The following is a 13,314-nucleotide window of genomic DNA, read 5'->3' on the forward strand; positions in this document are numbered from 1 at the left end:
GATATATTTAAATCATTTATTCCATCACATGTTAAGACTCACATCATCAAAGCCACAAGGGACGACCAGGAGCCATAAACCTTTATCACGTGTCCCCAGCAGCAAATAATAAGTTGATACAGGTATTTTTCCTTCATCAATGTTATCTGACTATACAGAATGGGTAGGAAACAGCCCCCTGGGTGCGAGAGATGTCCAGCTGGATATGCAGATTTGTGGCACGTGGTTTGGATGTGCCCGATCATCCAGTCGTACTCCTTGTTCACGAGTGTTCTTAATATTCCTGTTGATCTTACGCCAGAAATGTGTTTGTTAGGAGTAATTGATGAGGAAGCATGGCAGCATCGTAGGCACATCTTCCTTGGAGAGGTATTGTTTCTAGCCAGGAAAGTGATTGCTTTAAAATGGATGGCACCACAACCATCCTCTCTCTCTCTCAGCATGGAGGAAACTAGTGAACTCCGTCCTTCCCTTCCACGATGTGATATACACGGGAAAGGGATGCCCCGATACATTTAATAAGGTATGGGGACAATGGTGCGACTCTTTGGCTATGCTTTACTCAGCCACTTATATACCTCACAACTAAGAACATTGCAGGCTAGCTAATAATTTGGAGGTGGTTGGAGAAGAGGAGGACTGGATGGTGGGCACAGTTAAACATTGTGGAAAGGCTCTGCGGGAGAGTCTGGCATTGGCTATGTATGTACACCGCCTAGCAGCACTATAGAGTTTGTGTTTTGGATGTTTTACCCTTATGTAAAACATGTGGTATTATCGTGGCTGTTGTACACTTTCAATAAAACAAGTTTAAAGATAAAACAAAAAAAAACACTATCACACTCTACATAAGGATGGCCACCCAAAAACAACGTTAGTAAAGCACATTATCAAATAACACAAAAAAGGATCTTTCCCTCTAATATCATAAGCTGTTAAATGATTAAGACCACAGAAAAGAAAAACATCCCCAGCGAAAAGCACTAACAATCTAGCATCATCTATTAACTGTATCAATGCAGGAGGTACAGATGATTATTACATGGTAAACCATGATGTCCTGCTCTTGTTCTCCTGCAAGCTGAAATATTTGAAAATCTGAGACTGTACATGGTACTAATCCGTGTACCTGCCGCTCATAACACAAGTGCTGAGGGAGCAAGGGGAAGGGCGAGACATAACAGTCATAAAGCCAGATCACAGAGGGGCCATGGTTCACTCTAAGCTCATTCGCATTAATTTTGAAAAGTTTATTTTATAAGGAAGAAATACAAATGGATAACCCTTATGTTTGCTTTTGATGGTAGATTTACTCTAAAGAAACATTCCTGTCACAGCTAATTCATTGTATAATGCATGGTGCAGGGCTTGAAGGGAGGAGCGTGACAAGTATTCATTGTATTTTTCTCCGTTTTGTCTTTCTCTTATATTCTTAGGTGTGTAGATGTGTGTTCGTCGAGATGATTGATCGTACCATGCCATTTGAAGAGCAATAAGAGGAGTGGTGACTTACATTCCCATGAAACTACTATACAGTCAAACTTTGACAGAATTGAGATTATGGGTAAATGAAAAGAATTCCTCTTTCACATGACTTCTAAGCGAGGAAAAACAACAATAGAGCAAACAGAAATTAAGGAACGATTCTCCAGGTCAACACAAATACACACACTAGAGAATGTTTTTTATTTTGTTCTAATTAGATTAGACTTTAAGCTAAATACTAGGCAGATGATCCTCCATTCTAAACAATAAAATTACATGTCACTCCATGTAATACAGACAAATTTAACTTAAGTACAAACTGAAAGAATCTATCATGTATGAAAAGTCGGAACTGGTAGGTTTTATTTAAAAAAAATAAATTGTTTTGCTGCAGTGACATTTGGATTTTCCAATTTTTTTTTCCGTCATGGACAAGGTTTTTCAATAAAACTTTATTACAGACACCTTACAGCTGATCATTGCAGTCCGAGACTACAGAAAAGCATCCAGAGAGCTTCACCAGAGGGCACTCTGGGCAGAGAGCTCCATCTGTAACTAGGGGTCGTCTGTAAGTCGGTGACCGCCTGTCATACAGCATTAGAACATAAAAACCAATTGTCACTTACTGCTACAGATTGTGTGCGGAAATCAAGATTTGCAATGCAAGAGTTTAGCTCCACCCATTTGCCGTATCAGAATTGTGCCGCAATGCACATTAGAATCAAGGTGATTGGCTGCATGATTACCACTGGGGAGACTGACAAGAGCTTCTCATTTTCCCCCATTGAGACCTCATCTCCCCATCTTTTTTTTCACTGTACTGCATGGTAGAGAGACACTAGTTGTTTGTTATAACTTTCCAGCTTTAGCTTACATGTACATGGTAAAGTACAGGAAATTTGTACAAAGTCTAAAATACAGATCACAGCCACAATAGAAGTCTATGGTATGGTGCCCCGCCAGCATGCTGTGAGACACAGCGTCTCCCTGCACCGTGGCCTATTGGGGCAGCCACATTCTTTCTATGGAGAAAGGGGAAAGGAGTGCTTACTCCTCTTCTCTATCTGGCCCTGTGCTCGCCTGGGATCCGGTCCAGGTGAGCACACGAATAAGACCTTAGTGGAGAACCCTCAGATCACAGGAGGAGAAGGGGGGAGGAATACGTTACTAGCTCAAGTGTGAGTGAAGGAGGTCCATCACAGGTGTTTGTATCCAAGGACAACAATCTCGTTTTTATGAGAATTTATCTCCACACATTTATTTAAGAACATCCAATAGAAGAAATGTATTTATACGGCAATATTAAATTAAATGTCAATGCCCAGCCAAAAATGCTGTTGATTGGAAATTAGCGTTTCTAACGCATAAAAGAAAAGCTCAATGTAAAGCTCTGCTCAGTTTATCTTATGTTACTACAGAAACCATTCACAGTAGGTTAACTGGGTTTTTTTTTAGGCACAAAAGGTGTCAACTTTTAACCCTGGTACTTTTTATTTTCATTTTTCATTCCTCACCATCAAAAATCCATAACTTTTTTTAAAAAATTTTACACGTAAAAGAGCTCTGTAAAGGCTTGTTTTCTGCATAACAAATTTAATATTCCATGCAGTGTACTGGGAAGCTGGAAAAAAATTCCAAATGCAATGAAATTGGCGAAAAAAATGCATTTGCGCTGTTTTCTTGAGGGCTTGGATTTCACGGCTTTCACTGTACAACCCCGATGTTGTCACAGGAGCCACGATCTTGACCAAGGTGGTGGCCCCCATATGTTGCCATCTTTTTGAAGCCGCCGGCAAATGGACAGGATAACACCCGCGATCAGTGCTGGCATCGGTCACGGGTGTTTCCAGTAAGTGTTTGCTGCAATATGCAGCAAAGATTTACTGGCTATGGAGAGGACTCAGCCCGTGAGACCTCTACATGCACCCACAGCCAACCCGTGACGTGTTATTACATCACGGGTTGATAAAGGGTTGAATGGAGAGAATCTTTTCTTAGTAAACTACACTGTGGCATTCATGTGATAATAGACAACTGGGTGTTTCCACCTGAGAAACATTCCTATAGACTGTAAATGGCACCACACTGCTTGGACAATGTCATGCAGAGACAACTCCTTTCAAAAGACAAGGTAATGTGGCATTGTCAAGCTATTCATACAATACCAATAATAGGGTAATAACATAGAAATCTGCTTTGTATAATTCCTAAGGAAAAAAAAACACAACGGCCCAGATTTATCAAAAACAGTGCAAACTGCACTATGTGCAGTTTTCCTGTGGAGTGTGAATTGTGCGAGATTCATGAAATGTGTTTCTTGGTGCACCTTTAACATAGGGTGTGTGACACAATTCTGTCAGACACTGCATGATAAATGTGTCGGTACAACTGTGCATTGGAACCCACTTGTTGAAGAATTGTGCAGAACTTTGTGTCCCATCGGGCATAGTGCAGAGGTGACACAAATGTTTCTCGGACACGTTATAAATACATGTGCAAGCAGTTTGCACTAAAAAGAACGTGCAAAGTCAGAAAACTTGCACAAAATAGTTTGGGCCACTATTTGGAATGAAGCAGGAGTCACCAGAAGCCTACCAGTCATTTCCCAGCCAATAACCGTGACTTTTGCCTGGTTCCGATATCCTGGACCTTGGCCTGATGGCTGCTAACTGCAGCTTTCATTTATATTTAGACCTCCGCTGCCACGGTCCAGCATGTCCCCCGTCAGAGTTCGGATCAGAGCTCCGCCAATCCGTCTAGGGCCCGGAGAAGCGAGATGAAGAGAGAAGTTTATGGCACGACTCCATGCATCCAGATGCTGGCTTTCATACCTGGCACATGAACGTCGAGCGACGCTGCCTAGTAATGCTGCCGGGAGAGGACATCCGACACTAGGAGGCGCGGCCTGTGATACGATTCCTCACATCACCCAGTCACGCGTCTCTTCAAGACCTCCATGAACCAACAGCCACAGGTTGATCCGGCCACTATCTGGAATAATTATGATAGCTGTGCCCTTGACCAGCTTTGTCAACCGAAAAATACAAAATAAAAAGTAATTACTCTGAAAAAATGTTAAATCAAACAAGCTATATAAATGAGGTATTGCCGTAATCCTAGTGACCCATAGGAAAAAAAATTTATAGCGCGGTGAATGGGCAAAAGCAAAAAAAAAAACAAAAAAAAAAAACAAACAATTGATGATTTTCATTTACTCCTTTGAGAATGATTTAATACAGATCTCATCAATTCGCTATAGATACCCCAAAATAATGTACCCGAAACAAGATTCTTCAAAAAAAATAACCTCCTATATGTCCACATTACAAAAAAAATAGCCCGCACCATGTGACAATGCAAATCTACTATGAATGGAGCTCCTTCCATTCTATGCCCGGATGTGTGCCCATACAGCAGTTTACCACCAAATGTCCATAAGAAATTGTGTATCAAACTCTGTGGAGCTTTTTGTCATTTAATCCATTGTGAATGTTTAATTTTTTGGATAAAATTAACGTATTGTCAAAAAAAAAATTACAATTTCTTAATGTTTTAACCCGTGAAACATCAAAAGGGTTAACAAACTAGTGTTTGTTCATACATTGGGGTCTGTGGCATCTACAATGGCATAATTTGAAAAGTTTTACTTTTATTTAGGCCTCTGAAAGTCACTTAAAAACTGAGAAGGTCCCTCTAAAAAGAAAGGTTTTGGCAATTTTCATTTAAATGTCAAAAAACCGCAACCAAAATTCTATCCCTCATAATGCCCTATAAAAAAAAAATAAGAGGATGAAAATGTTCCATAACTAAACAGAAATATTACATTTAAAAAGGACAACTACCATCAATTTCACTGCTGGTAGCTGTCCAGCACTTGCGCGCCCATTTCTTTATGCACTAAGTGGAACAGTTTTAAGTACAGGCAGTCCCCAGGTTAAGTACAAGATGGGTTCTGTAGGTTTGTTCTTAAGTTGAATTTGTATGCAAGTCGGAACTGTATATTTTAGAATTGAAACCCCAGCAAAAAAAATTTTTGTCTCTGTGACAAAAAATGTTGGATTGTCATAAGAACCAGGATTAAAGGGGTTATCCGGGTTTAAAAAAAAATTTATGGCCGGGCTGGAGAGGGCTATTTAAACACAATAAACATGTACTTACCTCCTCATTACAAGTGCGCACAGGGAGCTTCCGGCCGGCCGGATGCTCCCATGCGACACCATCTCCCAGCGCTTATAACGCTGAGAGATAGGAACGGATGGGAGGAGCCGTCCACATCGTGGACCGGAAGCTCCCTGTGCGTGGCTTCCGTGCCCCTGTAAACAAACAGGGGCACGGATAGAAGGGACCGCGGCACGGGACATTGGCGGCGCCGGAGGAGGTAAGTACATGTTTATTATGTTTAACTAGCCCTCCCCAGGCCGGCCATAAAAAAATTTTTAAACCCGGATAACCCCTTTAACACTAAAGCTTCATGCAGACACCGGTGATAACTGTTATAGCTGTTTACTGTAGCCCAAGACTAAAGTACAGTAAATTACCAACATCCAGAGGTTCGTTTGTAACTAGGGGTCGTCTGTAAGTCAGGTGTTCTTAAGTAGGGGACCGCCTGTACATATAGAAACGGAATTGTTCCACCTGCTGCCACCCGAGTTGCTAGGATAGAGTTCCCTCCCTGCTCGCTCCAAGAGCTGGCTCCCAGCTCCTCGGGTGGAAGCAGGAGGTAAAATTATATTGTGGGCCGTGAATAAATTAAAACCTGGCAATGCCGAAAGGCGCTCTGTCATAAAGGAGCCGGAGGTGCTCGGGTTTAAGTATTTTGTAAGTATTTTTCTTTGCAAGTGCGCGGTTTCTTTATTTCGTGAACAATGAAATGGGCTTGTAAGTACTGGACTTCCACCAGTGAAGCGAATGGTAAAGCACAACATGTCATGAGAAAACAAACTAAGGCTATATTTACACTGCCGTTGCCCACCCGTATCGTACCGTAGCGGGCAACGGCAATGTACGGGGAGAGGAGGAGGAGGTGAGCGCAGCTCACCCCCCGCCCCTCTCCATAGCAACCTATGGCGCACGGCGCTGTATTACGGGAAAAGATAGGACAGGTCCTATCTTTTTCCCGGGTACGGAACGGTACGGTGCCGCGCGCCCATTGCTGCCTATGGGGGACGTATATCGGCCGTATATACGTCGGACGTATATACGTCCCCCATACGTTAGTGTGAATGTAGTCTAACTCAAAATCCTCTGGCCATGTTAAAGCATACAAACGTAACTGAGGCCTGGTCTTCAACTCCAAAGCTAGCTGCACAGGCAATGGGTTAATGAAGTATCATATAATGTATACTGATACATTTTCCTTTTGCTAGATGATTAATGCTGACCTCTCTCAAAAGGTTTTATAATATTTTCATTTAGTGCTGTAGGGCTCTTATTAATAAGACTGCTTATGACAGTAATTAAAAGTAAATTACTGAGAGTAATTATCAGTTAATTATGTCTAAGAGGTGGTAGAATATTGCACCAGCCTGGACACTGCCGGAAATAGGCCATCAATCAGGGGACTTATAAATGACCCCTTTATTACCCTCTTACTTGCTAGCATTGAATGGAAAAGCTCTAGTTTACATTCAAAATCTGAAAACCTGTGCAGACATGATGGGGAGACCCAGTGCAGTGTAGAATTAGACAGTTCTCTGCTGCGCCAGATTTTTATTGGAGGAGATGTACACTACCGCTCAAAAGTTTGGGGTCCTCAGACAATTTTGTGTTTTCCATGAAAACGCATACTTTTCTTTTTCAAATGAGTTGCAAAATATAGTCCAGACATTGACAAGGTTTGAAATATATATATTTTTTTTTCCATTTGAAATAATTTTATCCCACAAACATAGCTTTCATCAAAGAATGTTCCCTTTGCTGCAATTACAGCATTGCAGACCTTAGGCATTCTAGCGGTTAATTTGTTGAGGTAATCTGGGGAAATTTCCCCCCATGCTTCCAGAAGCCCCTCCTTCAAGTTCAGCTTGTGCACTTTTCCCGTACCATTCGGTCAAGCTGCTCCCACAACAGCTCAATGGGGTTGAGATCTGGTGACTAGACTGGCCCCTCCATTTCAGATAGAATACCAGCTGCCTGCTTCTTCCCTAAATAGTTCATACAGTTCGGCAGTGCGCTTTGGGTCATTGTCCTGTTGATGAAATTGGCTCCGAGCAAGTGCTGTCCACAGGTTATGGCATGTCAATGTAAAATGGAGTCATCCTTATTCAAGATCCAATGCAACCCCAGACCATCACATTACCTCCTCCATGCTTGACAGATGGCGTCAGGCATCTACCAAGATCTTTTCAGTTGTGCTGGGTCTCACAAATATTCTTCTGTGTGATCCAGACAACTCAAAATTACATTGGTCTGTCCATAACACTTTTGCCCATATTAAACTTTTCCATTGATTTTCCATTCTTAGATATGGATTTTTCTTTGCCACACTGCCCTGAAGGCTGCATCCTGGAGAAGCCTCCTCACTGTGTATTTAGGTTTATTTAATGTAGGTTTATTTAATGAAGCTGCCAGTTGAAGATCGGTGAGGTGTCTGTTTCTCAAACTAGAGACTCCAAAGTACTTGTCTTCTTGCTTGGTTGTGCAGCGGGGCCTCCCATTGCGCTTTCTCCTCCGGTTAGAATCGGTTTGTGCTCTCCTCTGAGTAGTACACACCGTTGTAGAAAATCTTCCGTTTCTTGGCAATTTGTTGCATTGGAATGCCCTTCATTTCTAAGACAAAGAACAGACTGTAGAGTTTCACATAAAAGTTATTTTTTCCTGGCCATTGTGGGTTTCATAGAACAAATAAAGGTGATACTTCAGATTCACCCAGCTCAAAGTAAGGTCAGTTTTATAGCCTCTCTAATCAGACAAACTTCATTAAAATTCCCCCTGCTGGTGGTCTGGCAACCCCCCGCTGGTTTTCCAGTAGATGCTATAGTAAATGTGGCTGGCCGTATGTTCTTTCCCCTGCCCTCCCTAACACGCCCAAAGTGCGTGCTTCTTTGTTGTTTTTATATGCATAGACTTTTCCTCGTGCTTGAGGGGTAATGAGGATGGTACCACACTGCAGAACTGCAGGTGCAGTACCTGACAACACCCCTCACTGTAGAGAGAAGATAGAGGAGCTGATGCTGTTGAATCAAGGTGGGTGGAGCTATCCAAGAAAACAGCCGATTTGCTTGCCAATGTCTCAGTCTGTACAGTCTTCACAACTAAGAGGCTGGGGCTGTACCAGAGACAAATGCAGGCTCATCATTCCCTATGCTTAGGACAGATCAGCCAGGAAACTTGGTGCAGACACCGAAAACTAGTAAGTAGTCTTAGTTATAGATCAGTAAGAGGTGGCTGGTCAGTCAGGGTTATGTATGTAACATACAGGCTGCTTCCAAAGTACAGAAGAAACTATTTTTTTCATTAAAAATAAAGTACAATATGACCAAAGTTCATGTGTTTCATATGATCTCTTTCGTTACATTCCAATATTCTTGTAACTGGTTAAAAACACAACTAAATCTTCAGTGAGAATAAGATGCGATTCAGACATGAAACCGCTAGAAATATCCATCTTCAAAGATCTACCATAGCTTCACAAAAAAGGGGCAACCAGAAACAAAATGAAGAAAGCATAAAATTAATTAAAACAATCAATTAATGCATCAATTAAAACAAATCCATGTAAAAAGACAAAAATACACAGAAAAGGTCCACCAATGGTCAAAATAGCTAAGTATACATAACAAATAAATCACAGTAACCTGCATAAAGGTTTGGAGCAACTAATCAAGGTATTTGCTGCCAAACAAGTACGAGGGCTGTTCAATAAGTGTTAACCCGCGTTAGAAATTAAGACACCTTTTTTTCAAAAAATGTTTTTTTATTTTTCAACATAGTCCCCTTTTAGAAAGATACACTTGTCCCAATGTGCTGCCATTTTTATAACCCCTCCAAAAAATAGGATTTGTCAAACTCTGCCTCGGCGATGACTTCCTCGTTTGTGCCAAATCTTTTTCCCGCAAGTAATTTCAACAAACAAGAAAAAGCCGCAGGGAGCCAGATCGGGTGAATACGGGAGGTTCGGCAGCAATATACAACACATTTCATGCAGTTTGGCGGCGACAACTCCGGATGAATGTGCTGGTGCGTTAGGCGAAAAAGAAGGTGCTGTTTCAACACTAGTACGGCCGTGTCTGCTTCAGTTTTTTGTTGAAGCGGTTCAATAACTCACTGTAGTACAGGCAGTCCCCGGGTTACATACAAGATAGGGTCTGTAGGTTTGTTCTTAAGTTGAATTTGTATGTAAGTCGGAACCGTATATTTTATCATTGTAATCCCAGCCAGAACTTTTTTGGTCTCTGTGACAATTGGATTTTAAAAATGTTGGGTTGTCATATGAATCAATATTAACACTAGAGATTCATTACAGACATCTGTGATAACTGTTATAGCTGATTATTGTAGCATAGGACTAAAGTACAATGAATTACCAATATCCAGAGGTCCGTTTGTAACTAGGGGTCGTATGTAAGTCGAGTGTTCTTAAGTAGGGGACCGCCTGTATTGTCAAGTGATTGTTCTACCTTTTTCTAAAAAAATCCATGAGGATGACGCCGTTCGCATCCCATAAAAATCGTCGACATGACCTTTACGGCCTTCTTTTGATTGTTGCTGAGCTTCTGGTGTGCAATTTCATCGACAGTGACAACTCGACGCGAAATCGCCTTCGGATTTCGCTTAAATTGCTCCAAACACTGTTTCGAAGTTAACATTCGCATCTGCTTGTTGTCTACTGCGGTACCCATTGGGCCGACAATTCTTTCATTGCCAACTTATGCTTTATATGTTAGATGATTGGTGGATTCATGTGTTTACATGCCGTTTAGCTCCAATACGTGGGAAAGTGCAACACTTTAACCCGTTAATGATAGCGTTTTTTTCCCTCATTTCTCACTCTTCACCTTCAAAAATCCATAACTTTTTCATTTACAGAGCTGTGTGAGGGCTTATTTGGCGCGTAACAAATTTTACTTCTCAGTCACATTATTTATTTATTATTCCATGCCATGTACTGGGAAGCTAGAAAAAAAATTCCAAGATGTGGAAAAATTGGGAAACAACCCTGAAACACCGACGTTAAAAGGGGTTGTCCGAGACTTCGAAAAAAAAAGAAAGTAGATGTACTTACCTTCCAGCGCCCTATGGCTGTCCCACCACTCTGCTGTCGCTCCGGTAAACAAACATGGCTGCGGGAGCAGTGCTGGACTCAGCTTTCGGCCGGACCCGACAACCATCTGTTCTGCATATACAAAGCTGTAAATAGGCACGGGTGGGCGTGGCTAGCCACGCCCAGCCGGAAGCTGAGTGCAGCACTGCTCCTACGGCCATGTTTGTTTACATGGTGTGCGGGGAAGAATATATGTCTTGTTGAGTTAAAGAAAATCTACCATCAAAATCGAGCCTGAGAAACTGGGACACTGGTCCAGGCATTGTGGCAATGTTCCTATATAGGTTTTATCCATGGCCTCAGTCTAAAATAAACTTTTACAATCATGCTAATGGACCAGAGCTCTGTGGGTGTTACTGGAGCCCCTCTGTGCTCTGGCTCTCATTGACTCTCCATCCCCCTCACCACTTCTCCGCTCCCTCTGCCTAATGTAATCTCGCTGAAGCAATGGAAGTTTCAGCACACAGTGAGAGGCGAGAAGTGCTCCTGTACACTGTAACAGACTTTGAATCTGCAGCAAGGTGAGGTTTGACTCAGTCCAATTCCAAACAGAAAAAATCTGGGGAAGAAAATGGAGATCATAATATGGGCAATATTCAATTTGTTTGGCAATCCAACATAAAAGAAGCCCACAAAATCATTATGAAACTGGAAGAAAACTTTAAAGCGTTTTAGTTAGGACAGTAAAATATGTCAATTTCAAGGGGTTAATATAATATAAATCATTTTTTATCTATATAAAAAAATGAAACACTTACCTCATCAACTTCCCTGCGACTGATATCAAATGTGATGTTGAACAGAGTCTTTAGAATTTCCATCACTCTCTCAGTTTCTTCTTTGCCCAACGGTGGTGCTAGACGATCCGTCACCACCTCATAGATGTCAGACCATTTCAAAGCCATAGTGCTTTCCAAAGCATCAGTAAGAAGGCTAACACCTCTCAACTCTCGGGCAAGCTGTCTCCGTACATCCACTCTGAGAGCTGTAAGAAGAAAGAGCAGGCGGAGGTCGAAGAACTTGCTCTCATGAGAAGATCTGGTCTCATTGTAAAGCTTGAGGCGGTGAGCAAGGCCACACACCAGACGTAACTCAGTAGCCACTTCTTGGGCCTCAACACTGTTGTAGACAATATTACAGAGACCCTTCAGGGCTTCCACTGCACTCTCACTGTCTGGGATACGAGGTGTCTCCATTTCATCAGAGTAGTCCAGGCCTCCATATCTTGCCAAGATTTGCATTGCAGAGTGGCTAGTGAAAGGGGCCAAGCCATATTTGTCTCGGGAAAGAATGCGGATTGTTTCTAGACAGACCAACTGGCAGGAAGGTTGCAGATCCCGTTCCAGGTATTTGATTACCACTTCTCCAAGTTTCTAAAAGCACAAGAAAACAGAGTTAGAAACAGTGGTAAAGCAGATAACCTATATGTAGTGTAACCTTCAATTGTGGAAAATGCCCCACTTTATAAACAATTGAAAGTTTTATTACAAAGCCCATAACATAAGAAAGCATGTAGGCCAAGATGGAAATGACCTATTAAGAAGTAAAAAAAACAAACAAAAAACAAACAAACATTGTATTATAATGAAGGCACATCCTTTGGCTTGGCCATCAATAGCAAATGTGTGGGGATTTGACAGCAGGTGCCCCATCTATTAAATGATTCAAGGGCTTCTGGCACTATTTAAGCACTTCCGCCTCTTTATTGTATGACAGGCACAATGCTGCACATGGAACAGTAAGTTGTGCCCGACAGAACCTCAGTCAGACTTAATTGAATGGGACTTAATTGAAGTCTCAGATAGATCACATAGTATTGGACGTCATGTCCATCAGTTAAGAATAGACGGCAGCAACTGTAAAAGAACCACTTCTCTGTCAATCAGCTGATCATACCCAGACCACCTATTCATGCATAGCTCAATTACACAATTTATCATGACTCACCTGTCGCAGTTTGACATCCTGACCCTCTGAATAATCTGAGTCATAGTCAGAATCTGACTTGGGGACCCAGTCACGGAATTTCTTTTTCCTGAACTACAGTTATGAATGGGGGCAAAAATGAAGATGAAAAACAAGGGGGATTCAAACAAGTGAACAGTAACAAGAGGGATCAGGAATACTTTCTAAAATAGACTAGGATACCTAAAAATGTACTACACTTCCATTCCCTTTAAAGGAGCCCAGGAATTGGAGATAAAAGGCACAGCAAACAAACACTATGAGCGCTATGGCAGCAACAGCAAAAAGCATTTTCTTTTTGTTTTGCCTACATGGTGCAGTATGGGCCATTAATAAATAATCACACAAAAGCTCTCGAGTAAGTGTTGTGTTTTTGGCGATTGATTGGCATCATGATTCCTTCTAATATTGTTCCCCCAATGCATCCTTCAGTGAAAATCCAAGCACTGCACAAGATAGATCAGTGATATAGAAAGTCTGTCCCCAATTTTACACTGCAAAGTCAGTGTAATCCTATAGAAGACAGCTTTATCTTGCGGTCCCTGTCACCCGCCTGTGATTGGTTTCTCCTGGTCAGCTCTTACAAGGAGTATTACTATGTG

General features: G+C 41.8%; 1 protein-coding gene across 2 annotated transcripts in view; it reads right to left on the reverse strand.

Moving 5' to 3' along the window:
* Window positions 1–13,314, reverse strand: part of RIC8A (RIC8 guanine nucleotide exchange factor A) — a 43,436-nt gene that overhangs the window by 9,492 nt on the left and 20,630 nt on the right. The window contains exons 4-5 of one of the 2 annotated variants that reach the window (XM_072110339.1): window positions 12,695–12,787; window positions 11,506–12,120 (exon numbers count right to left, since the gene is read on the reverse strand). In XM_072110339.1, the coding sequence (XP_071966440.1) occupies window positions 11,506–12,120; window positions 12,695–12,787 (708 nt within the window). The remainder of the gene's footprint in view (window positions 1–11,505; window positions 12,121–12,694; window positions 12,788–13,314) is intronic. The other variant, XM_072110340.1, reaches the window with a different exon arrangement.

The sequence above is a fragment of the Engystomops pustulosus genome, chromosome 6, assembly GCF_040894005.1.
Source record: "Engystomops pustulosus chromosome 6, aEngPut4.maternal, whole genome shotgun sequence".
Classification (NCBI taxonomy): Eukaryota; Metazoa; Chordata; class Amphibia; order Anura; family Leptodactylidae; genus Engystomops; species Engystomops pustulosus.